The sequence below is a fragment of the Hibiscus syriacus genome, unplaced genomic scaffold (genome assembly GCF_006381635.1).
Source record: "Hibiscus syriacus cultivar Baekdansim isolate YM2019G1 unplaced genomic scaffold, ASM638163v2 tig00110548_pilon, whole genome shotgun sequence".
In the NCBI taxonomy this organism is placed as follows: domain Eukaryota; kingdom Viridiplantae; phylum Streptophyta; class Magnoliopsida; order Malvales; family Malvaceae; genus Hibiscus; species Hibiscus syriacus.
Window position 1 is genome coordinate 3,458,643 of NW_024062775.1, and position 27,982 is coordinate 3,486,624.

A 27,982-nucleotide genomic window follows, 5' to 3' on the forward strand; every position below is an offset into this window, starting at 1 on the left:
TTTAGATAAAAATAATAATGTTTCAGATAATTTTTTTAACGATTTATTATTTAAATAATAACAAAACCAATAATACTTTTTTTTAACTATATATTAAAAATGTCACGCTGTAAAATTTCTCTCAATCGTCATTTAGTGGTTTAATACACTTTCTATTAGATACATCAATCGATTTGATGCTCGAGATCTTACCACTTGTGTGACTTTTCTGAGGTAAAGGGGCATCTAATGCAACTCTACCTACAACATAGATTATTTATAAATAGAACACGTGCTTTTCTTTCGACAAAAACAAATGCATATATGCGTGCGTGTGTAATACATACGAAGAAATAGGCTAGTAAACTAACCTAACGAATACGAATGGGAATGGGGCATATTCATGGGTATCATATTAAAATTTAATTATTTTAGATTATTTTAAAATAATTTTAAAATATTTATGGGTATCATGTTAATTGAATTTAATTGTTTTTGGTTTTTTTTATTTCAAATTAATTGAATTTTAAAATATTTATGGGTATCAAATTAAAATTTAGGGTAAAGTAAAGTAATGGTCACTGAACTTTTTTAAAACTTTCATTTAGGTCACCAACTTTTAAAACTTGCAATACAATCCCCCAACATTTAGTCCGTTTGTAATATGATCCCTCAATATTTAATCTGTTTGCAATATGATCCCTGACGTAACTTTTGGGAGATCATATTGCAAACAGACTAAATGTTGGAGACTGTATTGTAAGTTTTAAAAGTTAAGGGACCTAAATGAAAACTTTAGAAAAATTCAGTGACCATTACTATACTTTACCCAAAAAATAGAGTTGGGAGTGGATAAGCAGAAACTGTCAATCCTGCCTGCTTAACAATTGGATGGATAAGGAATCCCGGGAATAAAGAACGGTCATTGCAAAGCGGGCATTGAGAACTCGTATTCTTTTTCCAGAGACTGCCAGCATATGTCGTTGTCGGACAGTTGGAAGCAAATTGGAAGAGCATGTAAGGATAAGATCCTACCTATAGCATGTATTAGATCTACAAAGCAAAGAAAATAAATAATCAGCAGGTTGTACTTTTATAAAATGGATTAAATTTTTCTGCCAAATGTGCTGTTTCTTCCTCGAGTAAAATGAGAATAAATTCTCATTGAAAGATTAGAATGAAGAAATATATGCAACCAGGCACGAAAGTCATTGAGGATGGTAATTGTGGCAAAAGAACTCACATGATACTAAGCTCATATGCAAAGTGCTCCCACGTCAGGTGGCCCTCCATCAGATCCAGGAGATGCTGCAGATTTCGCAGATACCCCTTTCTTGCCTTGTTTCCGCTCCTTTTTACCCTTTCTGACATCCATTGTTTGGTTACTAAACAGAAAAAGGTTCACAAAAATAAGTGCTTTTTGTAACAAGTCAAACACTAAGAAACTTGACATGCAAGAAATGCATCTAAACTAAGCAAAGAGAGAGAGAGAGAGAGACTCGAGCTCCGATATCATGTGCTACAAAAGAATGTCCAGAACGTGCCAGTGCTTAGTTGAACTCGAGTAATGTATCTAATACATATTGCATTTAGCTTAGATGGCATAAATAGACCCAAAAGCAAACTAGAGTTTAGGTGGTATACACTATAAGCTTATTCGAGGACCTCCCTGAGACAGATCTGTCGTAACCGGTTTTCGTCCGGGCACGAAATATTATATTTGGCGAGAAAATTGATGTGAATAAATGGTTTTGAAAATAATTTGGGAGTCGCCATCGGCCTTTTGGATCAGGTAGGTCGAATACCTAAAAAATTATCTTTTAAAAGAGTTTTTAAGAAAACATCAGTTAAAAGATAAATTGATCTGCGTTTTAACCAAAAATTCGTTCTTTTTAATAATAAAAAGGGATTCGTGGTCGGTTACGTTTAGGGAAGGATTAGCACCCCTACAACGCCCAAAATTGGTACTTTTTAATTATAAATTGTCTCTTATTATTAAAATTTAAAAATTCAAAAATATATTTAATTTATAATCCTATTATTTTCAAAATTATATTAAAAAATATTTATTTATTTAAAATATCCGAAAAGAACTTCTAGGTGCCTTAAGACAGCTCTTTTCTTCGATATTGATAAATATTAATTTAAATAATATTGTTTACTTTTTAATTTTAAAATATCAGAATAGGACATCCAGTTGTATTAAGACTGTCCTTTTTCTTCGATATTAAAAATAAATATTTAAAAAAAAATATTATTTATTATATATTTATAAAAATATTTAATAAAATATTTAATAATATAATAAAAATACAAACAATATATTTAAAAACAATAAAATAAATGAAAACATATAAAATAACTGAAAAAATAAAATTAAAAATCTAATTCAAAATTAATCTAAATTATAGGGATTAAATATGTTATTTCTTTATTTGGTGACTAAAATAAAATTATCTAAAATTTGGATATTAGAATCAAATAAATTAAAAGTATAAACTAAGGTTTAAAATATTATTTATTAAAATTAATGGATTAAATCTGTAATTTATCCTAAATATATTATTTTAATATGAAGGACTAAAATAAATAAAATTAAAATTCGAATACTAAATTAAAAATATTATAAATTCAATTTAGTGACTAAAATGTAAAATTTACAAATACGAAGGACTGCGGACGGGGTTTAACTATTTCATAATTACGCGCATAGTCCTTCCCGAAACGACGTCGTTCGGGAAGGACTATAAGAGTCCAAATCGGCTGGCCCGAAGGGCCAGCCATTTCATTTCTTCTTTCTTTTTTTTTTCTTTCTCTCAAACAGAGAGAAGAATTCTCTGTCTTCTCTCTAAACTGAGAGAAGCTCAGCCGGCCGGCAGCCGTTAGCCGGCGTTCATCCGCCGTCAACCACCGACGCCGGCCACCATCTTCGGTGGCCGGAAATTTTTTTTTTACATCTAAATGTAGATCGGACCGTCCTAATGACGGTCCCGATACTTTTTTCCGTTAAACGACTCCCAATCGGAGCAGATCTACAAATATACCTTCGGTTTTTGTTGTATCCGGCGAGATCCGGTGGTCGAGGCTTCCTCGGTAAGTCTCTTCTTCCTTTTTCTTTTTTTTTTCTTGGTTTTCTTGCTGCTGAGATCGTTGGTATTAGTTTGTATTTTCTCTGTTTTTTTTTTCTATGTCTCTCTCTATTCTTTTTTTTTTCTGATCTCTCTGTCTCGTTCTATCTCCCTGTCCTCTTTTTTTTTTTTTTCGCAGATGGGTGGTGGCTTTTATAGCCACCACCGTTGTAGCTGTCGGACCGGTCCAAAGAAGGGCTCTTGGTGAGTCACCGGACTACCAGTGGTGACTCACCGAGTAGCCATGGCGTGGACGGCTGGTATATTATCTTCTGGAGTCTTCGGTTGGGACGTGGCAGCGGCGGAGGCGGCGAGATAGCAACGGCGGCCGCGTGTCCCTAGGGTATCAGACCCTAGGGTTTCCCTCTAGCACCATCTGGACCGTTGGATCTTGCCAGATCCAACGGCTGTGAGCTGAGGCGGCTGGGTAGATTAGGTTTAGGAAACCCTAACTGGAAACCCAAGTATTTAGGGTTTCTGGTTGGATTTGGACCGGTTCTGGTTGGTTTGTAACTGGGCCGGTCCAGTTGTAATTGGTCTGTAATTTATTATTTATTTAATATATTTTAATAATAATAATATATAATAAATAATAATAATAATAATAATACTAATAATAATAATAATAATAATATGGATAAAAAATTAGTATCTTCAGCTGCCCCTCTTTGCTCATTCTTGTGTTAACAAGAATAGAGCAAAGATGAAAAGATAATAAATTTTTTTATCCATTTGGCTTTACTGTGATCATAATGGATATATTGAATAAATTATTCTCTTTCTATAGATGAGTTCTTCTTATTATGAACTTTCTGCTGGGGATGATGATGACCTCCTTTCTGTGATAGAGTCATTCAAAAGGTTGAATAAGCTCTTGATGAGTTCTTCTCATTATGAACTTTCTCTAGAAAGGCTAATGCTAATCTATCTCCTTCTGTGATAGTATCAAACAAAGGTTGAACAAGCTCTTCTCATTATGAACTTCTTCTTCCTTCTTCAGATGAGTTCTTCTCATTATGAACCTTCTCTGGCAAAAATAATCCATCAAGTGATGAATTCAAACAAAAGGTTGAACAAATTCTTCTCATTATGAACTTCTTCTTCCTTCTTCAGATGAGTTCTTCTCATTCATGAACTTCCTCTGGCAATGTTGATCCATCAAATGATGAATTTAAACAAAAAGTTGAACAAGTTCTTCTCATTATGAACTTCTTCTTCCTTCTTCAGATGAGTTCTTCTCATTATGAACTTTCTCTGGCAATGTTGATCCATCAAATGATGAATTTAAACAAAAAGTTGAACAAGTTCTTCTCATTATGAACTTCTTCTTCCTTCTTCAGATGAGTTCTTCTCATTATGAACTTATCTGGTAATGAATGATCCATCAAGTGGATTTGAAATCTTTGCTAAAATCTTTGAAATTTCTGTTAACAATTCAACAAGAATAAAAATGAATGAAAATGCATCTATTTTTGCAAATGCCTAAATATGATGCATGAATATTAAGTTGTTTGATTTCAGACTGGTGAATTGAGTATTTCTTCAATTATAAAAACCCAATATATCTGTCTTCTTCAAATCAAAGAATCTATCATCTTTGACAAATGTAGATGTAGATATAATGTCACAAAACCTCTTGAGAATAAAACTCAATAGTATAAACTTTTGAAAAGCTTGCATTCAGGCAACATGTTGATTCTGATAACAACTCATCTGATTATGAAGTGACCTTTCAAGATGATTTCACAGATATCGATAGTTCTTTTAATACCGAGAAATCTTGAATTCTGATTCTGATGAGGAGAATAAACTGTTATACTTGACAAAAATGGGATTCTCAAAGGCTGAAACTTCAATAGCCATGTAGAGATGTGTGGTCCAAATTCATCAATTGCAGAATTGGCAAATTTTATATGTGCTGCTTAAATGACTAAGGCTGCTGATGCACTTCTTCTAGTAAAAGATAGGAAGTCATTATGCAATGATCCCAATTATAAGCAAAGGCAAAACTTGGGCTATGATTTTTGAAAAGGAAGAAGTAGAAGAAGCTTGAAAATAAGCTTCTTAATGAAGATGATCATGCAGTTCATCTTTCAATTCTAACGATCAGTTTTGGGGTTCCTACTGAATCAGATCAGATAACTCAAAGAACACTTCCAGAAGATGCTATTGGCAAATTCATCTTCTAAACTCAATGATTGTTCTGTCCAACCAGATCAGATAACTCAAAGAACACTTCCAGAAGATGCTATTGAGCAAATTCATCTTCCAAATTCAATGATTGATTATGTCCAACCAGATCAGATAACTCAAAGAACACTTCCAGAAGATGCTATTGAGCAAATTCATCTTTCAAATTCAATGATTGGTTCTGCCAAATCAGATCAGATAACTCAAAGAACACTTCCAGAAGATGCTATTGAGCAAATTCATCTTCTAAATTCAATGATTGGACTAAGATATCACAACATTTATTTGATGTAGAGCCATAATTTGTAGATTCGAAGTATTTCCATGCTATTACACTGAAAAGGGCTATATTCATAATTCTGCCAATTAAGAATAGATTTTCTCTTATTCTGCTTCCTCCATGTGTTGATGCTTTTCCATTGACAAAGAAATGATGGCTTTCATGGGATCCAAGAACAAAGTTGAACTGTTTATAAACATGTACAGGAAGTGCCAAATTGACAGAAAGGATCTGTAAGGCTTTTGAAGCTTATGACAATGAGCTACCTTCGAGTGTCCAGAAGTATGTTCTTGATGAGTGCTGAAAATGGAATCTAGTATGGGTTGGAAGGAATAAAGTTACTCCACTTGAACCTGATAAGGTGGAAATGCTTCTAGGTTTCTTTAAAAACCATATACAAGGATCTGTATAGAAACATGTTTCCTAGTGATATCAATGTCTTGTTTCTTTTTGCTGGAATCAGTACTGCAAAGATCATCTTCTACTGTTTTAGTATATCTTTGAAAACAGATGTGCAAGAACTGAATGGTGATCGGTTGGAGCAATTGATGAGTAGATTTGGCGGATTCGACCTTGTTGTCGGTAGCACTACTTGTAACAATCTTGATGTTCATGGCTTTAAGCTAGTGATGATTTGCCTACTTTGTATTCCATGTATTTAAAAGTATTAACATAAAGTGATATTCAGAAATCTTTAAATTATTTCAAAATTATGTTAATTCAATAGAAAAGAATAAATTGAATTTCCAAAAATAAATTGAATCTCAAATAAATTGAACTTGAAATAGATATAATTGTATTCAAAGTTATGACAAGCATAAGAATAAAAATTCAAATGTCTCAACAAATTATAAGCATAAGTATTTCTAAATTAATCAAGTTGACACAATTTAGAGTAATGATGTAAGCTTTTGTCTGGAAGATCTCAAACGTTGTCGAAATGCTTGTAGATGTGAAGTTTCTCCCAAACTGTCAAAATCTTAAGAGAATTCAATTGCCAGATGCCTAATATCAAACTGCATTTGAGCCGCCTTTTCAGGTTTTCAACTCAAATCCTTCCTTTGGTTACAAGATGCCCTTTGCGGGTTTTCACCTTGACCCCCTTTCTTTTTCTTCTCTTTTTTTTTTCTTTTTCATTTTCTATTTTTTTTTCTTCTTTTTTTTTCTTCTTTTTTTCTTTTCTCTTCAAGCATAATATTTCTTGACAGAATCCGAGTTTATTGGATTTTTCAGAATTTTTCCATCCATTTCTGCCAAGATCAACGCTCCTCCGGAAAAGGCCTTTTTCACAACGTATGGCCCTTCCCAATTAGGCATCCATTTCCCACGAAAATCTTTATGTATAGGCAAGATCTTTTTTAGTACTAGATCACCCTCTTGGAATTCTCTTGGATGTACTTTTTTATCATGAGACTTCATCATCCGTTTTTGATACATCTGTCCATGGCAAACAGCTTTCAATCTTTTCTCCTCAATAAGGTTCAATTGATCAAATCTAGCTTGGATCCATTCAGATTCATCCAGTTTTATTTCTCTCAATATTCGGAGCGATGGAATCTCAACTTCAATTGGTAAGACTGCTTCCATCCCGTAGACTAAAGAAAAAGGCGTTGCCCCAGTAGATGTTCGAACAGTAGTTCGGTATGCATATAGAGCAAAAGGTAACTTTTCGTGCCAATCTTTGTAAGTTTCAGTAGTCTTTGTAATGATTCTCTTGATGTTCTTGTTTGCTGCTTCAACTGCCCCATTCATTTTTGGACGATATGCCACTGAATTTGCATGTTTGATCTTAAACTGTGCACAAAGTTCGGTCATCATTTTGTTATTCAGGTTCAGAGCATTGTCTGTAATGATCCTCTCTGGTAGACCATATCGGCAAACTATCTCTTTCTTTATGAACTTGCAGACTGTGGACCTTTTAATATTGGCATATGAAGCAGCTTCAACCCACTTGGTAAAATAATCAATTGCCACAAGAATGAAACAATGGCCATTTGATGCTTTTGGTGTGATTGCCCCAATGACATCTATTCCCCACATAGAAAACGGCCAGGGTGCTGTCATTACATGTAAAGGAGATGGGGGTACATGAATCTTGTCTGCATATATCTGGCATTTATGACATTTCCTCGCATAATCAATGCAATCTGTGTACATAGTAGCCCAATAGTATCCATATCTCATTATTTTTCTAGCCATGGAAAGACCATTTGCATGTGTTCCACATATTCCACTGTGTACTTCTTCAATGACGTTTCGAGCTTCGCTGGTATTTAAACATCTCAATAGCATTTGATCACTGCTTCTTCTATACATAATTTCTCCATCAAGAAAATATCCAGCAGCCATTCTTCTCAAAGTTCTTTTATCAATTTCCGATGCATTTGGTGGATAACTTTGATTTTTGATATATTGCAAGATATCATGATACCATGGTTTACCATCTACCTCTTCTTCCACATTATAACAATGTGCAGGAATTTCATATACTTGCATTTTGATTGGCATCATATCAACTTTCTTAGTTGCCTGAAACATAGCAGCTAACGTAGCCAAAGCATCTGCCATTTGATTTTCTTCTCGAGGGAGATAATTGAAGGTAATTCTCTCAAATTCTTTCACTAATTCAAGGGTAAAATTTCGGTATTCCAACAATTTGGGATCTTTTGTTTCCCATTCTCCTCGCAATTGATACACCACTAACGATGAATCTCCATATATCTTGAGAAATTTGATTTTTCTTTCTATAGCTGCTTTCAACCCCATGACACAAGCTTCATATTCTGCCATGTTATTGGTGCAAAAGAACTCCAGTCTACTTGTAAAGGGATAATAAATATTTTCTGGAGAAATTAACACTGCCCCAATTCCTCGTCCCAAAGCATTAGATGCTCCGTCAAAGTAAAGCTTCCAACATGCAAATTCATCATTTGTTTTGACTTCTTCATTCATGGATATGCATAACAAATCTTCATCAGGAAAATTGAAGTTCAAAGGCTGATAATCATTTGATACCCGACTGGCCAGGAAATCAGCTATGACACTTCCTTTTATCGCTTTTTGGTTGACATATACAATATCAAACTCAGATAATAACATCTGCCATCTAGCCATTCTGCCTGTCAAAGCTGGTGATTCCATTAAGAATTTCAAAGGATCAAGTTTTGATATCAACCAAGTAGTATGATATAACATATATTGTCTGAGTCTTCGAGTAGTCCACACCAAGGCACAACATAATTTTTGTATTGGTGGATATCGAATTTCACAATCAGTAAATTTCTTGCTCAGATAATAAATAGCTTTTTCTTTTCTTCCAGATTTATCATGCTGTCCTAGTACACATCCCATCGAATTTTCGAAGACCGTCAAGTAGAGAATTAATGGTCTATCAGGCATTGGTGATACTAAAATGGGGGCATTGGATAAATATTTCTTAATAATATCCAAAGTTTCTTGACATTCTTCATTCCAGACTTCAGGATTGTTCTTTCGAAGTAATTTGAACACTGGATCACATTTGTCAGTCAATTGAGAAATGAACCGAGATATATAATTTAATCTCCCCAAAAAGCCTCGAACTTCTTTTTTGTGTTGGGTGGTGGAAGATCTTGAATTGCTTTACTTTATCTGGATCAATCTCAATTCCTTTTTTGCTGACTACAAATCCCAAAAGTTTCCCAGAAGTTACCCCAAAAGTACATTTAGCAGGGTTAAGCTTTAATTGATACTTCCTCAATCTCTGGAAAAGCTTCCTCAGATTTTGAATATGTTCTTCTTTCGTTCTGGATTTGGCAATCATGTCATCTACATATACTTCAATCTCTTTGTGCATCATGTCATGAAACAAAGTTACCATGGCTCTTTGATATGTTGCCCCTGCATTTTTCAATCCAAATGGCATCACTTATAACAGAATGTACCCCACATGGTTATAAATGTTGTTTTCTCCATGTCTTCAGGATTCATTTTTATCTGATTATATCCTGAAAAGCCATCCATAAATGAAAACCATGCATGCCCTGCAGTATTGTCCACCAATGTGTCTATGTGGGGTAATGGAAAACTATCTTTCGGACTAGCTTTGTTGAGATCTCTGTAATCCACGCACATTCGAACTTTTCCATTTTTCTTAGGTACGGGAACAATGTTGGCTACCCATTCTGGGTATTTAGATGCCTGTAGGAAACCTGCATTGATTTGTTTCATCACTTCTTCTTTGATTTGCAACAACATTTCTGGCCTCATTCTTCTGAGCTTTTGTTGGATTGGTTTATATTCTGGATTGATTGGAAGCTTGTGTATCACTATATCTGTGCTCAAACCAGGCATATCTTGATAAGACCATGCAAAGATATCTTTGAACTCTTGAAGGAGATTTATCAATTCTTGTTTTATCTGGACTGTCAGAGTGGTACCAATTTTCACCTCTTTTATTTCTTCATCTGTTCCCAAATTCACAGTCTCAACCTCTTCCTTGTGTGGTAGAATTTTTTGTCCTCTTTTTCTACCAATCTTAATAGTTCAGTAGGAACATCACATTCCAGTTCATCTTCACAACCATTGATTTCTTCCAGACATATAGGCTGCTCTAAATTTATCACTGGATTAAATCTAGGAATAAACATGCTATTAACACGGTGACACCTGCAAATTTAAGTCGGAACATTTCCGAAAGAATATAGTAAATTTATGAAAATAAATAAATGTAAAAATGTAAGAAAATATAAAGAATGATTGCCATCTGAAAATTTTAAAGAAAATTTCTTATATTTAACATAATTTCTTTTACAAGATAACAAAAAGTTTTCATATTTTTGAGCTAAACATAAAGATTAGTTCTGAATATTACTCTGCATTAATATTAAAAACTATAGGAAGATCTTCAGTGGTCCAATTGGTGAGTGTTTCTCCAGGAAGACATGGTCGAATCCTATCCAAGTACTTGCCAGTCTTGTTGTCATTCATGATCATGTTGATAAATAATCCATTCATAGCTTCTTCAACTATGTCTTGATCTTTCGTCAACTTTTCTTCTTTAAAGGCTTCAACAAGCTGCTGTTCCACATTAATTGTTCCCCCTGATCTGAATATGGTCTTCAACTGTGGGAAATACATGTGTTTCCAAAGGATTTCTCCCCCTTTCAATTTTGCCTTTCTGTCTTCACATCTTCTTTTCATCTCTTTGTTCTTTTGCTGAAGATTGGGCTTAAATCCCAGCCCAAAACGGTCTTTTTTCATCTTTATACTGATAGGAACTGAAATCCCTTGAAGATTCTTTCCTAGACCTCTCCCAGCTTTAGCTCCGATGCCTAAAGTTTGTTGTACCGTCATCTTGGTGCAATCAGACAATTTGGGATATGGAATTTTGCTTCCTTCCGCAATAAAGGTTGCATTTACAAATTCAAGAGCTCGAAAAGAGCATTCAAGAGCCTCATCATTGGTGTCGATATATGGAACATCGCTTGTTACAGGCGCAATGATTTCTTCTTCAGCACTGACGCATATTAGTTGTCCATCAACAACAAATTTCAATTTCTGATGTAATGAAGAAGGAACGGCTCCTGCTGAATGAATCCATGGCCTCCCTAATAGACAATTATATGGGGGTGGATGTCCATAACCACAAAGTCAATATTGTACACGACTGGGCCAATTAACAACGGTATTTCCATTTTCCCAAGCACTTCTTTTTGAGTACCATCAAATGCTCGCACCACATTCTGATAACTCTTCATGTGTGATTGATCCAGAGGCATTCTTTGAAGTGTGACTAGAGGCATCAAATTGAGAGCAGACCCATTGTCAATCAATACTCCTGGCAACACATGACCATGACAATGTGTCGTGATGTTCAAAGCTTTTACTGACCCCATTCCGCCTTCTGGTATTTCATCATCTGTGAACGTTATGTAATTGTCAGCGGCTATATGTCCCACAATTCTGTCAAGTTTATTGAGGGATATATCTTCGGGGATAAATGTTTGATTGAGGATTTTCATCAAAGCATTTCTATGTGCTTCTGAATTCATCAAGAGATCAAGAATAGAAATTCTCGCTTGTTGTTTGTGTAGTTGTTCAACCACACTATACTCACTATGTTTCAAGAATTTCAAGAATTCTTGAGCTTGCTTTTCTGTCACAGGTTCATTGAATGCTGGAAGGGATTCATCCTCAAATACCTTCTGAGGTATTGCCATGGCTTTTCCTTTTGCTTTCACTTGTTCTGAAGCATTGGATGTTTCGGGAGAGTAACATCTCCCACTTCTTGTAAAGAAACCGACCTCGCTCACTGCTTCAGACGTCAATGTAGTACTCAAACTCTGTATTTTCTCTTCTGTTTTATCTAGAGAATCAGATCCTCCTACCATTGAAACATTGGTAGTATAATTCCAAGGTACCCTGCGGGTATCTTTGTATGGAAATGGTAGAGGAGTGGTAATAACTACTTTTGACCTTATTGGTGCCGGAATCACCGTGGATGATTTCACATTAATGATCACAGGATCATTTATTCTTTGATTTGGTTTAGAATCCTCTGATGAGCAAACATCATCTTCTTTTTTCCCAGGTTCTTCTTCAAAGAATTCTATTTCTCTGTTGTTCATCAATTTTTGCACCAAGTTTCTAAACTCAGGACATAGTTGAATTTTATGCCCTTTCTCCTGATGATATTCACAATAATTCTTGCCTTCATTCTGCTTTGGCCTGAATTGTTGTGGAATTATACCGGCTAAAGAAAGTTGTTGGAATATCCAAACAAATGGAGATTTAATTTCAGAAATGTCAGTCTTTGCTTTCTTTCTGTTCTCTTCCTGAATTGCATTCACGTTTTTATCTCCATGATTTGGCAATGGATGACTTGATGCGGATGGTGTATTGAATTCCAACTTCCCAGTGTTGATCAAATTTTGAACCACCCTTTTGAATGCTAGACAGTTTTCAATAGAATGTCCTGTAATTCCTTCATGGTAAACACAGTGTGCCTTTGTATCATACCAAGGAGGGAATGGTGGTTGCATGGGAACCAAAGGATAGGGCCGTATAACATCTGCTTTTAACAGCGAATCATAGATCTCTGCATATGGTACTGGTAAAGGTGTAAAAGACAACCTTTCATTTTCCTTTCGAGATCCTCTGGACTCTGCTCGATTATTGTTTGTTTCCTCTTTCTTAACCCTTGGCTGGGTTATTGTAACACTTTTCGATGAATCCTTGCTGTAAGAATTTGCATTGTTGACTTCATTCTCCTTTTTCCGGTACGCAGGTCTTTTGGAACTAGACCCATCATTTGATTCAATCTTGCCACTTTTCAAGACATTTTCAATTAATTCTCCAGAAATGACCAAATCTGCAAAATTTCTGGTTGCATTCCCCATTAGATGGTTTAAATAAGGAGCCTTCAATGTATGGACAAACATCACTGTGGCCTCTTTTTCTGACAAAGGTGGTTGAACTTGGGCTGCAGTGTCACGCCATCTCTGGGCATATTGTCTGAATGTTTCGTTATTCTTTTTCTCCAAATTCTGGAGAGTCCATCTATCAGGAACCATGTCTGTTACATGGCGATACTGCTCTAAGAATGCTTTAGCCAGATCTTTCCAGGATCTAATGTTGGCTTTGGTCAATTGAGTATACCATTTTAAAGCCGGTCCTGTCAAACTATCCTGGAAGCAGTGAATTAGCAATTTCTCGTCCTTCACATATCCTGCCATTCTTCGACAAAACATAGTAATGTGGGATGAAGGGCATGTAGTACCGTTATATTTATCAAATTCGGGAGCTTTGAACTTGATAGGGAGGATTAGGTCTGGAACCAAACTCAACTCACTAGCATCAAATCCATAGAATGATTCAGTTATTTCCACGGATTTCATTCGCTCTTCTAAGCTCTTGATCTGTCTGGTCAGTTCTTCATTTACTTTTTGTTTCTCATTTAGCTCATTCAAATCTGGGATCATCTGATCAGTATTAAGATCCCCTACTTTCACATCTGATATAAGCGGATTTTTGCTTGAAGATGCGGGATCCACTTGTTGATCTTCATGTGGTTTAGCTTCTTGTAATGCAGATGTACGAGCATTGATTTGTATAGGGGTAGTACCAGAGTGATAAATTGGTTCTGGTGAAAAACCTAGAGGATATATGGGTTCTTGGTCGAAAGATACAGGATTTTCATGCATTTTTCCACTGATAGCCTGCCTTTTAAACATGTCCTCTATCTTCTTCATCATACTGTCTTGTGAATTTGCAATACTGGCTTCAATTTTTTCCAACTTCATTCTCATTTCTTCTTGTTCTTTATGATGCTGTTCCTCAATACGCTGTATTTTATCCTCCATAATTCTCTTAGTAGCTTGTCTAGTACCGTAGTGATGTAGTATTTCTCTTTTGGCCAGAGTAACTGCGATTGAAAAATCTTTTAATATTATTTTTTCAAATTTTAATTAATGAATTTTAACTTAATAAATAAAATAATTCATAGTGAAAATTATGAAATGGATGATGAATGTATGCAAAATGCATGTATGTAAAAAAACATTGATCCCAAAAAGTTAACTGTCATAGAACAACTTTCATCGGCATACAAAAGTTTCTTTATAATAGTTCATAACTACAGATAAGGCATAGCTTTCCTATTAAGCTCTATAACTTCTTTCATTAACCATGAAACCTTCTTTCCATACTTAGAAACTGGATCAACTTGATGCTCAATTATTTTGGCTTCAACAGCTAGTTCCCCAACATATCTGGCAACTTCACTCATTTGAACCATGGCCTCGAACACCATATTACTTCTTTCTTCACTTCTTTCGACATAGAACTCGGTTGACTTTTGCCATTGCTCATTCGTTCCTTCAAGAGTTTGCTCTAACTCAGTGATTCTGACTTGGCAATTGTGCAGAATTTTTTCAAGATCTCTAATGCGTCTTCGCAGTGAAGCATTTTCCTCATTACTTTCCTTGAGATCATTAGGTCCTAGACGAACCTTTTCTTGAAACAATGATTCTTCAAGTTGCAAAATGTAAGTATTAAACTCTGAGTTTTTGTTTCTAGACTGCTCCAGATCCTCTTCAAGTTTTGTTCGTGCTTCTTGCGTTCTTTGATTAAGCTTCTGGATTTGAACATCTTTGTTTCTGCATCTTTGCATCCAATTGCTAGCCACCTCCTGCTCTATCTCAAGTCTGGTGTTGAAATTTTTCCTTTCCAGCTCCCATTTTTCCTTTTCAATATTGGATTCTTCCATCTTTTGGCCTCTGACTTCAAGTTCAGCAATCAACTGGTTCATTTCAGATTCAAATCCCTTGAACATGCTATTTTTCTCGCCTTCAAATTTATCAAAGATGTCATTCTTCATCTCTTCTAAATCTTTGGCTCGATCCCTTTCTCTTTGCATTTCATTCATGATCTCGCGGTGTTCAGCCTTGTGTTTTATAATTCGCTCTCTTCTGTCAACCTCGAAATCTTCCATTTTTTGCTTTCCTTTTTCCAGACTTTTGAGTAGACGGCTATTCTTTCCTTTCAGATCTTCAACTCGTCTTTTCTCAATGTTCAATTCTCTGGTCATCTGTACCGTCGATTGGCTGGGTCCTGATGCTTTTCGGGATTTATATAACTCCTGGTAATTTTTCTGTAAGGCTCTGTACTCATCCTCACCTTTTTCTTTATCTTTTCTCAACATTGCACATTGTGATGAATGAAAGTCAATGTCAACCCCCAACATAGCTTTGTCTTGTCTCATTTGCTCTAACTCTTTCGACCAGCCATCTCTTTCTGCTTCAAACTCAGCTCTCAAGATTTCAATCTCTGATGGAACCACCTTAATGCGATCTTCCATAGAGATATCCTCATTTTGATCTGGTAGAGGAATATTTTCGTTTTTTCTGACAGATCTCCAATCTTCATAATCAGGAGTTAGCATTTCTTTTGCTGCTTTAGCTCGAATACAAAAAGTTGTTTTCCAAGCTGTAACGGCTTCTATGATATTTCTTTTATAATTTTTGCTATGAAATGCGAACTCAGATGACTGTAGTCCAGCAGTGACAGGTACAAATTGACGACCTTCATACTGTCTTATAACCAGCAGTGGTGCATATCCAATTCCTCCCCATAATCCGAGCAGCATTATCCAGTTGTAATCACCACATCTGTAAAAGAACTCCCTTTGTATTTGCCACGGGGCTCGCCAAACAACGTCATTGCTTTGCAGATTTCGAAAGGCATTAATCCACATATCTTTCTTAATTTCTTTCGGCCATTCATGCTCTAGAAATTCTTTTAATGGTGAGTAATCCGTATTGAAGCGTCGGTATGAAACCTTTTCTGTCCTCCAGAAATGACTACGGATCCAAACATATAACAACTGAGTACACCCTGAGAATCGTCCACCTCCTAACCTTCTGCAAGCATTTAACGATCTGAAGGTCTCTGCTAGGATGGCAGAAACAGGATTAATCTTCTTCGGTAGCTGTTCAAACAAGTCTACCACTGCAGCTTCAATATATCCCAATACTTTTGGGAAGATGACCATACCATATATACCCAGAGCAAATAGATCGAATCGTACTTTAATATCTGGATGGCTCTGAATAAGTTCTCTGATGTTGGTCCAAGCAATGCCTTCGCTTTCGCCTTTTTGTTTTGTACGGGATGCTACCCATTCTTCTCGTACCCCGGCAATCTTTGCCAATTTAACTCGAAAGGGTTGAGTTTTAATTGACTTTGAATAGATTCGATTCTCCAAAGCCCCTTCGATATGTAGCAAAGTTGTGTATTCTTCAATAGTAGGGACCAAGTCTTCCTTATTGAGAGTGAAGCAATTGTACCCTGGATTCCAGAATTGAATTAGGGCTCTGAGTAATTCATCATCAATTTCAACATAGAGCAAATATGGAATGTCTCCGTAAGTCTGATAAAACTGCAATTTTTTGTTTGAATCCCAACTTTCCCAAATGCTTCGCAAATCCTGCATATCATTTCTTTTTAGTGAAACTGAAGCATAACTGGCCAAGTCAGATACATAATCATCCTGCAGACTGTCTCCTTCTTGTCTTTGTAAATCCTCAGCCCACTGTCTTACTTCTGAGTTTAGAATTATTTGATTTGAACACTTTTTATCCATAGATGAAGGCTTTCCAATGCGACAATTAACACAAGGATCAATGTCTTTTATCCTGTATGATGCAATGCAAACAGAAAAATAATGAACACACAAAAAGAAAATAAGTTAGTTTAAAGAATAATAACATTTACATAAATATTCTTTATTTAAACATGCTTTTCTGAATTTAAATAATTTAAATAAACATGTAATTTAAACAATAAATAAATTAACAGAAAAGACAAAATTCATTTCTCCTGTGTGTACACCTATTTTGGACAAAATTTCGGCATGACTTCGGATTGGAAGAGTTTCTAAGGTTTTTTATATGCAGGGTTTCAGATCTAGGAGTAAAGGTACTCGAATTGTCCATGTTAGTGCCCCCTTAGGCTGCTAACCCTCAATCCTAGTCCATTACAGACTAAAGTGGATCGAGTTCAATTCGAGGGGATACATTTCTCTATGCCTGACACGGAGAATAAATTCTCACGAAGACATAGAGCATATGAACCCCGAAAGTTACTTGCTAGGTCTGACACGGAGAATAAATTCTCACGAAGACGTCGCTTTCACTCCCACTTAAAAGGGACAACTCAATTATAGAGCTTTATGTAATGCAATGCAAGTGTTGTGTGTGAGGAGAAATGTTCAAACCTTCAACAGAGAAATAAATAATGAAATAAAATACTTGCAAATAAAATAAAACATATAAATATTATGAAAATAATAAGTAAATATAAAAATTTTGAAAAGAAAGAAAAAATTAAATATATAGTTTTTAATTTTTAATTAATAGAGACAATTTATAATTGATTTTTAAAAGTTTGACCAGTCCCCAGCGGAGTCGCCAAGCTGTCGTAACCGGTTTTCGTCCGGGCACGAAATATTATATTTGGCGAGAAAATTGATGTGAATAAATGGTTTTGAAAATAATTTGGGAGTCGCCATCGGCCTTTTGGATCAGGTAGGTCGAATACCTAAAAAATTATCTTTTAAAAGAGTTTTTAAGAAAACATCAGTTAAAAGATAAATTGATCTGCGTTTTAACCAAAAATTCGTTCTTTTTAATAATAAAAAGGGATTCGTGGTCGGTTACGTTTAGGGAAGGATTAGCACCCCTACAACGCCCAAAATTGGTACTTTTTAATTATAAATTGTCTCTTATTATTAAAATTTAAAAATTCAAAAATATATTTAATTTATAATCCTATTATTTTCAAAATTATATTAAAAAATATTTATTTATTTAAAATATCCGAAAAGAACTTCTAGGTGCCTTAAGACAGCTCTTTTCTTCGATATTGATAAATATTAATTTAAATAATATTGTTTACTTTTTAATTTTAAAATATCAGAATATGACATCCAGTTGTATTAAGACTGTCCTTTTTCTTCGATATTAAAATAAATATTTAAAAAAATATATTATTTATTATATATTATAAAAATATTTAATAAAATATTTAATAATATAATAAAAATACAAACAATATTTAAAAACAATAAAATAAATGAAAACATATAAAATAACTGAAAAAATAAAATTAAAAATCTAATTCAAAATTAATCTAAATTATAGGGATTAAATATGTTATTTCTTTATTTGGTGACTAAAATAAAATTATCTAAAATTTGGATATTAGAATCAAATAAATTAAAAGTATAAACTAAGGTTTAAAATATTATTTATTAAAATTAATGGATTAAATCTGTAATTTATCCTAAATATATTATTTTAATATGAAGGACTAAAATAAATAAAATTAAAATTCGAATACTAAATTAAAATATTATAAATTCAATTTAGTGACTAAAATGTAAAATTTACAAATACGAAGGACTGCGGACGGGGTTTAACTATTTCATAATTACGCGCATAGTCCTTCCCGAAACGACGTCGTTCGGGAAGGACTATAAGAGTCCAAATCGGCTGGCCCGAAGGGCCAGCCATTTCATTTCTTCTTTCTTTTTTTTTCTTTCTCTCAAACAGAGAGAAGAATTCTCTGTCTTCTCTCTAAACTGAGAGAAGCTCAGCCGGCCGGCAGCCGTTAGCCGACGTTCATCCGCCGTCAACCACCGCCGCCGGCCACCGTCTTCGGTGGCCGGAAAATTTTTTTTTACATCTAAATGTAGATCGGACCGTCCTAATGACGGTCCCGATACTTTTTTCCATTAAACGACTCCCAATCGGAGCAGATCTACAAATATACCTTCAATTTTTGTTGTATCCGGCGAGATCCGGTGGTCGAGGCTTCCTCGGTAAGTCTCTTCTTCCTTTTTCTTTTTTTTTCTTGGTTTTCTTGCTGCTGAGATCGTTGGTATTAGTTTGTATTTTCTCTGTTTTTTTTTTTCTATGTCTCTCTATTCTTTTTTTTTCTGATCTCTCTGTCTCGTTCTATCTCCCTGTCCTCTTTTTTTTTTTTTTTCGCAGATGGGTGGTGGCTTTTATAGCCACCACCGTTGTAGCTGTCGGACCGGTCCGAAGAAGGGCTCTTGGTGAGTCACCGGACTACCAGTGGTGACTCACCGAGTAGCCATGGCGTGGACGGCTGGTATATTATCTTCTGGAGTCTTCGGTTGGGACGTGGCAGCGGCGGAGGCGGCGAGATAGCAACGGCGGCCGCGTGTCCCTAGGGTATCAGACCCTAGGGTTTCCCTCTGGCACCATCTGGACCGTTGGATCTTGCCAGATCCAACGGCTGTGAGCTGAGGCGGCTGGGTAGATTAGGGTTAGGAAACCCTAACTGGAAACCCAAGTATTTAGGGTTTCTGGTTGGATTTGGACCGGTTCTGGTTGGTTTGTAACTGGGCCGGTCCAGTTGTAATTGGTCTGTAATTTATTATTTATTTAATATATATTTAATAATAATAATAATAATAATAATAATAATAATAATAATAATAATAATAATAATACTAATAATAATAATAATAATAATAATATGGATAAAAAATTAGTATCTTCAAGATCCACAACAAGACTTGTATTTTTTCTTTGATCCACATGGGCATAACTTGTTTCTTGGAATCTTCTGCAGTTCAGAAATTTAAAGAAGGAAAAAGAGTGACAATCTTACTTTTAAACCATACACATACATTTTTTAAGATATTATTTTCATCACAGCATTAAACCTTTTCATCCGGTTGAGAAGTGCTACCATCAAGGGTTTTATTGCCATCACTAGATGGACCCTGTTCTGTAGGCTTCTCAACAGTTTCTTCCTTGTGTTGTTCATTGTTTCTGTTTTCATCATTACCTGGATACCATATTTAAGAATAGGTAAGTACTACATCACATATGTCAAATCATAATCTCTTTAAACATCACAGAAAGAAAAAGCAAAGTGAAACCTCCCCAAATGTCAAGCAGGCATCAAGTAAAATGATCAGATTTAACAGTGGTAATAAAGAAGATCTATCTACTGTTTTGAATCACTAAGAAACTAAAGGCAAAGCGACTTCAACATGAATTTCTACCAGTTAGTGCAGTTCCATTTAAAGTAAAAACATATATTTCCTAATCAACTCCAAAAATCTTCACAGGAGACAGATTCATAAATCCAATAAAGCTAGGATGGTCTTGAATGGGCCCAACAGAGAAAACTGTGGCCCTGCATTTTTCACAAATATATTATACGAATAGGATTTTCATATTTCATCTTGTAATGATCTTTCTTATCTCATCAACAACTGTCTTAGTAACTAAAATACCTACATAAGATGTTATAAAAACAAAGTGGGCGTTTTCATTATAAAGAATAAAATGAAAAAGTAATGTAGGGAGAACCCTAACAAAAAGTCTAGAATTAGCCTATGTACTGACCGGCCATTACCATAAGAACCATTTGCATGACAAGAATGTGAATCATCTGTGGCTGCACCTTCTTCATCCCCTTGTTCTGCTATCAAAAACTCAATAGCAGCATCAACATCACCATCCACCTGTACTAAAACCTGAAGAAGAGTACAAGTAAAGTTTGCGTAATGGAGGAAATTCAAGCATGCCATGTTTCTTGAACATGCAAAAAAGGGACTTAAGGCCGTAACTTTGAAATGACAGCTACACAGGAACAAAGACACCACATAAATATATATATATATATATATGTGTATGTATGTATGCTAATTCATCACCTGTTCAACTTTATCAACACTTTCACAGCCACTTCGAGCCATTACTAATTTGATTGATCCTGCATTGATACTGTCCTTACCAGCTGCCCCCTTTGTCTTACTAACTGCAGCTTTTGCTTGATTAGATGATGCTGAGATATCAGCATCCGCCTTTTGACAAACTAGAAGTTAGTAGACTATAGTTACCAATATAGACGTTCAAACTTAAAATCAGAATAAATACAAGAACCATCACAGTGAAAAATTATAAAAGAAAGTCAAACCTTAATTACAATTGGAATTGCTGGCCCATTACAGGGGTCTTCTTTTGATCTTACACTATTGTAGTGTTCCTCGTCATGGTATGATCTGAAAAACATTTGTATTTCGTTTAGCAGAATTAGATACTATAGACAACAATCAAAGAATGTGAAAGAAATGAGCAGTGCTTTCAATAAAGGAGCACTATAACACTTACAAATGGATCATGCTAGTTGCTCTGCCATCAAAATTCTTTATGTACCAGCGTGGTGACATGTTCTGTATACCATGCAAAGTGTGAGGGATGACTTCCATGATGTCCAAAGCTAACCATAGAGAGAGGAAAAGATATGATCTTACCGGTGTATGCATATATTCTTCGAGTAACAAGAGAAGCTGTCTGCAGTTCCATATGTCCAGCCCATGTGCCATCCTTTTCCATGGACTGACAGTATTCATCAAATGGGACATCATCCTCGATAAAGGGTTCGAATATTTCATGCCTTTTCTGTTAATATCAGATAAAAGTTCGGATTACCTACAACTTAGAACCTTCAATAAGAAGAAAAGATGGAAGAAGAATGGAGGGGAATGGGAGAAAACAAGCAACATATCATAAGTCGTCCAACCATCCAAACGAGCAACAAAATTTTTGAAATATCATCTATGTAAAGAGAATCAGCAAATTTCTGTAATATATATATATATCTTTTAAAGAAAAAATCAGTTAAAATAAGGCATATCACACCAAATTGGCACTCCTCATCATTTGTTTCAACATTTCAATTGTTTCACTCACACGAGGGATTGCATGTGATCACTAGAGTTAACTGCTTTCTTTTGAGGGGAAAGAATCTAACTAACCTGATTTCTTTTTCTTGTTTCTGCACATGAATTCAGTGTAGCTAATAGTAACTCATATTAAAAGGTCATATCCTTATCTTGCAATTTCAAGATGCTATTGTACTCGTATCAATCAGTTCTAATCATTGATAATAAAAAATATGGAATACTCCTAGGTATAGGAACAAATAAAATTAAACTAAACAAAACTAAATAACAGTACTTACCAGGGTTTCAAAAAACGGTCCGCGACCGTGATTTCGTCCGCGATATAGTGGTTTCGCCACCGTCCGAGTTACCCGCGACGGCCGCAATCACGGTAAATCCAAAATAATCGAAAAAGCGACCGTGATTTGAAACCCTGGTACTTACAGATGTTTAACATATTTCTAGTATCCAATGCAAACATCTAAAAAGAGACTCGGAGATTCTTACAAAGCTATAATGGAAACAATAAGCAAGTGTTGATAATCATTATTTACCACTATATATTGCACCACCATGCAGCGGTATTTTCCATGTTGCTCTTCGTCACCTTCCAACTGATCAGCAAGGGCCCTGATAGCTAACACGAGTGAGCAACTTCAACAAAACCAACAAAAATGCACACCTTTACAATGACAATGAAGTACCAAAATCAGATATAGAGAACGTAAATGGCATGAATGCTACAGAATATATTATAAAAGTGTTCAGAAAAGAATAGGGGGCAAAAAAATCGAATTAAAGATACAAACCTGAAAAAACAATTACCATCTGCAGTCACTTTGATGATCTTTAGGCTCAATGCATCGAGCTGGGAAAGAAACTGCGAGTTATCTGCCTGCTTTCCCAGCTTTTTTACCTATCCACCAAACAAATTTTGTTGGGTAATTTACAAGGATGAAGAAACAATCAACCATGAAAAGCATAGCCTGAACTTTCAGTTATTTGGCTGTTGTTTATATCAGTAGCATTCACAAATTGCACAGCCCAAACCTATTTAAAGCACGCCAATTCATTGTAGTATGAGTCCCCTTGTATTCCACAATTGATATCCAGAAGCAAAAGTTGAACTTCATAGATACAAAGCTCTACTATAAACTGAATTTAGAAAGCAGGAAAAAAAAGGAGATCAGATAACATATAAATAAACAGAAAAAGAAGTAAAACTTACATGGGGTTTGGGTTTGGCTTTTTGTTCTTCTTCGATAAATTAATAGGATTTGTGTCTTCCCGACAAATGAGGAAATGAGGAGAAGAAGATGCCGGTGATATGGTCTCGAAACGACTCCCGACACTCAGATTGAAATTGCGGCGACACGGAGGTTAGGATTATTGTCGAGTTAAGCCGCGAAGAAAGCTGATTGGGCTCACTGAGTTTCAAATCTTATTAGCTTTTCAATGACTATCGTTTTGAGCTTCTGCTTGGGCTTAAAAGACTTGGGCTAATTAGAGATTTTAGTGCTAAAAATAGTCTGAAAACTCGCACCATTTGTCCTTGTGGGTAAAAATGTTATATGCATATAAAGGTTTAATTTACAAATTAGCCTTTCAAGCACATCAGTTTCTCACTTGCACCCAATATAAATATTTTCTGTTTCTATTTAGCCCTCAAAATATACCAATTTCCACTTCATGAGCTAATATAACTAATTTTATATAATTGTTGATTTCAATTGAAATTCCATGTATGAGTTAATCACATGCATGGATCAAATACAAGTCATCAATTAATTGACCCTCTAATTTTCATCCTATGATCCAAAAAAAATTGTCATTCTTTCATAGATGACACAGAAAAAAAGGGCAAGTGTTCTGAATTCAGTGCTTATTCCCGAGTATTGCACGTTCTCCTTTTTTTTTTTTTATAATATTGTGCAGTCTGAAATTTTTCTAGGTAAACAAACATCTAAACCAGGCAACGCCCGAAGTGCACGTTTTCTGGAAGATGCACATCGTGTATTTTTTTTTTTTTTAAAATGAGTAACCATTTCCTACCAACTAAAGCGAAACTACCTTTTTTAAGTTGGCATTTAAAAGAGGTAAAAACAGGGGAATTTGGTTACTTGAAGAAATACACAATTGCCACATATTGTAGCATAAACCCATGTTTTCAACAGCCTAATGCCTTGTCCCAAAGTCCAAACCCATCCATCTACGTCTTCAACTAACTCTGCCAGTTTAGGCTGCAACTTTCAACTTCCCTCAAAACAATAAAAATCTTAAGTTTGAACTTTTACTAATTCATTAAAGTAATTGTTTTTAGATTAGAAAATTGAATCTAGCATTTTTATAGTTTTTGGTAAGAATAAGATTAGAAATTTTGGTCTATTTGTTGGGTTATCATAAATCATGGGCTTTTTTTATCGAAATATCACTCGTACACTTAATAATTACCTATCAGTCACCCTTTCTCTTAATATTACCGATCTAGCACCATTTCTGACAAAACACGGATCGCCATCCATCCGTGCCTTTGCAGGGTTCTGTCCGAGTTGGCGCCACGTCAAAAAAGGCGCGGATCGTTATCCACGTCTTCGCAGGATTTCTGACATGTACGTAAGGTTCGGATAATGATTCACTCATTCAATTATTGGTTGCTTTAAACCCTCCCCTCCTTTATAAATAAAAATCACTCTAAGCAAACATCACCATATCAAAGTTACTTGCTTTTTTTTTTGTTTTTATCAATTCTTTTTTTTTTTGTAAGGTAAAACTATTTTTTATTATATTATTTTTATTTTATATATGATTATTTGAATAATTTTTATTATACTAATTATTTTGTATTATTTTTGCGGTTGTAAAATTGGAAAGTGAGATTATACCTCGAGATATTTTTGCCGATACGGTAACAATATAAAATTATGTTATTTAAATTATTGTGAAATTTTTTAATTTTTTTGAGTTTATATTTTAATTTATATACTATTTATTTAATTAGGCGTATTTCAACTATTGTTTTTACAGATATAAGACTCTCAATCTTTCAAACTCTCAAAATGACGTGTATTTCAGCTATTGTTTATTATGATGGAGAAAATTTGGAAGATGAAACCGGAATCGTCTTCGCATCAAATCATTCTGTCTAAATATCCTTCAAGAAAAACATCACTCTTGAGGAGCTGATAACGAAAATTTCAAGGAAGGTTCATGTTGGAAGTACTAGAAGATTATCCTCACTTCAGTACATATTTTCAACAGTAGTATTTCTGTTAACTTATATAGCGTTCAAACTATCCAACGATGACGATGTTGCTATGATGATTTATTCTCAAAATTAATATTCAGATGCTGATACACAGATGTATGTGAAATTTTTTGAAGTGCGTGTTGTTCGTGGTATGTCATTATACTCCCACTATGAGTTAACTCAACAAGCTGATCAAGTTAACAACCGAACTCAAGTAATGTGTAATGATTTTAACTCGTTAATGGGAAATCCACATCATGGTGTCATCCCATCCAGTTCAATGGGGAGACATTCATCAACAACTTCTTACAATCTGTACCGAGTTGGCTCCACAAACAATCCGTATGGCAACATCGTGTCCAGTTCAAGGGGAAGACATTCATCTGCCAATTTTTTTACATGAATATGGAGATGCCCTCGACGCAACAATCTGTGCAGTACCTATTTGACATGATGCCTTAAAGTTCCAGGTGAGATATTCAACTGTGAGCTTCTTCGACCTCAATGTCGATATGCCTTCAAGTTCAAGGGGAAGACATGCAACTACTAGCTTGTTTGACCTAAATGTCAACATCGTGGAAGAACCCTTATCTCTACCAGAAGAACCTCTTCGTCGGCCAAGTACAGATGATACTGAGACTGGACTATTCGTTCAGCCAGAATCACCGCAGTTCAATATGGACTCCAATAATGATGATGTATATGAAGTTCCCATAAATACGGTACACATCAAACCTCCAGCACACATGTATGAAGCTAACTATGGTGCAATGTACGGGCCAGAATTTGCGAATATGCCTAATGTCGGTGACTAAGGATTTAACACATCAATCAATGATGATGAGTTATATAAAGGAATAGAGTTTCCATACAAAGAAGAAACGATGATGTCAATTAAGAATTACAACATTCATAATTCTGTTCAGTCCAGAGTCGACCGTTCAACCACCGAAAAATATGTCTATCAGATGGAATTTGATGGTTCGCGTATCGAAGAGAAGAGAAAAATAATATATGTGAAGTAACAGTATACAATGGTCCTCACACATGTTGTGCTAGAGGGATCAAGTAGGATCATCCATACTTGGACTCTTTCATTATCTGTCAATTCATCATGCCCATGGTAAAAACAAGCTCCCATATAGCTATTACGGTGCTGATTTCAACTATACAATCGTAGTATGGGTATATCGTCTCATACAGGAAAGCATGGAATGCAAAGTAGAATGCTATTAAAAAACTTCACGGCGAATGGGATGCATCTTACAACGAACTACCAAGTTGGTTTAGGGTAGTGCGCAGATTGAATCCTGGGATAATTGTCGACTTTGAAACTTGCCATGGATACCACAATGATCGAGGGCTTTGCGATCGATGCCATTTCTACCTGTTTTTTTGTACTTACCTACAGTACATTAATGTAGTGAAATATTGCAAGCCCGTGGTCCAAATCGACGGAACATTCTTGTATGGAAAATACAAGCAAGTATTACTATTGGCAGTTGTCCAAGATGATAATCGCAACATTCTTCCAGTTGTTTTTTCTCTTGTTGAAGGAGAAAATACATATTCTTGAGCTTTTTTCTTCAGAAACTTACGCTTACATGTTGTCACGAGAGAAAAAATCTGTGTCATTTCAGATCGTGTGGCTGTGGGATTCAAGCTAACTCATTCAGAGTTAATCTACGAGACCTCTTCAAGGGATTCAAGCTAACTCGTTCAGAGTTAATCTACGAGACAGATGGTGTGGCTATGGGTTTTTTCAAGCTCTAAAAGTATTCATGCTCTCATGTCATAGCAACTTGCTCTCATACCAATCAAGACTATAACCGTTTTGTGAATCTCGTATACCAACTTTCAGAAGTGTTTAAGGTATATGAATTTGAGTTTCCCCATAGGTAATGAGAAATACCCTGATAAGGTTCAAAATTGGCTTCTGATTGTACCAGATCCGTCCTTAATTGAGGAAGCCCGATCGTCCAAAATCCACTCGAATTCATTGTGATATGGATATTCGGGAGACGTCCAGAGAAAACAAAAGATGTGGGCATTGTAGAAACCTAAGACACAATAGGAAAAAATATCTATCTCTTTTGTCATCAAGTAACTGTTGATGATGTGATTGATGTAGTTGTTGTTTATGAAATCTGAGTTTTTGTTATTTAATTTTCATTTACTTTCAGTGAATGTCATTTGAGCATCACCGATTAATTGAAAATTCAAGAAATTAAATAATAAAAACAATTCTAACAAATTAAAAACAATAAAACGATACAACTAAAAAAATAAATACAACTAGATAATAAAATCAATTTGAACAATTTAATAATAAAAAAATTAAGAAATAAAATAAATAAAAAAGTCCATAATTAAATAAAAGTTTACAATTGCTGGTAAACAAACAAAATTAAATAAAAACATACTGAAGTAAACAACTCTATCGATGTCGACGTCTTGAATGTGTTCCGCAAGGCTGTAGTTGTCTGTGGCGACGAGGATTTCTTCTAATAACTTGTTCTGCCTCCTTACTCTCATTATCATCATCATCAGAAGTAAATACATTTTGTTGATGAGGGACGAATGACGATGTAGCACCTCCATAGAATAAAGATCCTGGATGTGTATGACTGACTATCCCACCGCTCATAGAAAACTGTGAAAACTGTGAAAACTGCGAAAATACTAACATCAATGGGTGTGAAAATTACACCAGAGGTGTCTGTGCATGTGGTAAAGCTTCACCCACCAAATAACTAACATATGAACCCCAAGTTGGATATACAAGCATGCAATTATAATATCTGTCAGGAGGGGTCATAAAACTTTACGGCGGTGGCAACATTTGGTATGGAAGTGGTGGCGTCTGACCCGACTGTAGTGGCATATGAAATGGCTACGGTGATATCTGAAAT

General features: G+C 35.2%; 1 protein-coding gene across 1 annotated transcript; it reads right to left on the bottom strand.

The window, feature by feature from the left end:
- Window positions 1-854: 854 nt before the first annotated feature.
- LOC120131029 (OVARIAN TUMOR DOMAIN-containing deubiquitinating enzyme 7-like) lies at window positions 855-27,605 on the bottom strand. The gene is made up of 14 exons (XM_039148139.1): window positions 27,494-27,605; window positions 23,052-23,077; window positions 22,633-22,739; window positions 22,378-22,453; window positions 21,421-21,560; window positions 21,270-21,347; window positions 21,076-21,160; window positions 20,813-20,962; window positions 20,512-20,632; window positions 19,811-19,935; window positions 19,649-19,710; window positions 1,624-1,659; window positions 1,223-1,364; window positions 855-1,032 (listed from the first exon to the last, which is right to left on the bottom strand). Exons 1-13 carry the CDS (start codon window positions 27,603-27,605, stop codon window positions 1,235-1,237), a joined length of 1,248 nt encoding a protein of 415 aa, XP_039004070.1. The 3' UTR covers window positions 855-1,032; window positions 1,223-1,234.
- Window positions 27,606-27,982: the final 377 nt, after the last annotated feature.

What these genes read in the sequence shown, in the direction of transcription:
- LOC120131029 (XM_039148139.1), bottom strand. Translation starts at nt 27,605, where the DNA reads ATGAGAGTAAGGAGGCAGAACAAGTTATTAGAAGAAATCCTCGTCGCC. An exon ending in TGGTGGTGCAATATATAGTG is followed by an intron (nt 21,561 to 22,377) that starts GTAAATAATGAT and finishes TGATATTAACAG; the next exon opens with AAAAGGCATGAAATATTCGA. An exon ending in TCATGCAAATGGTTCTTATG is followed by an intron (nt 19,936 to 20,511) that starts GTAATGGCCGGT and finishes TATGGTATCCAG; the next exon opens with GTAATGATGAAAACAGAAAC.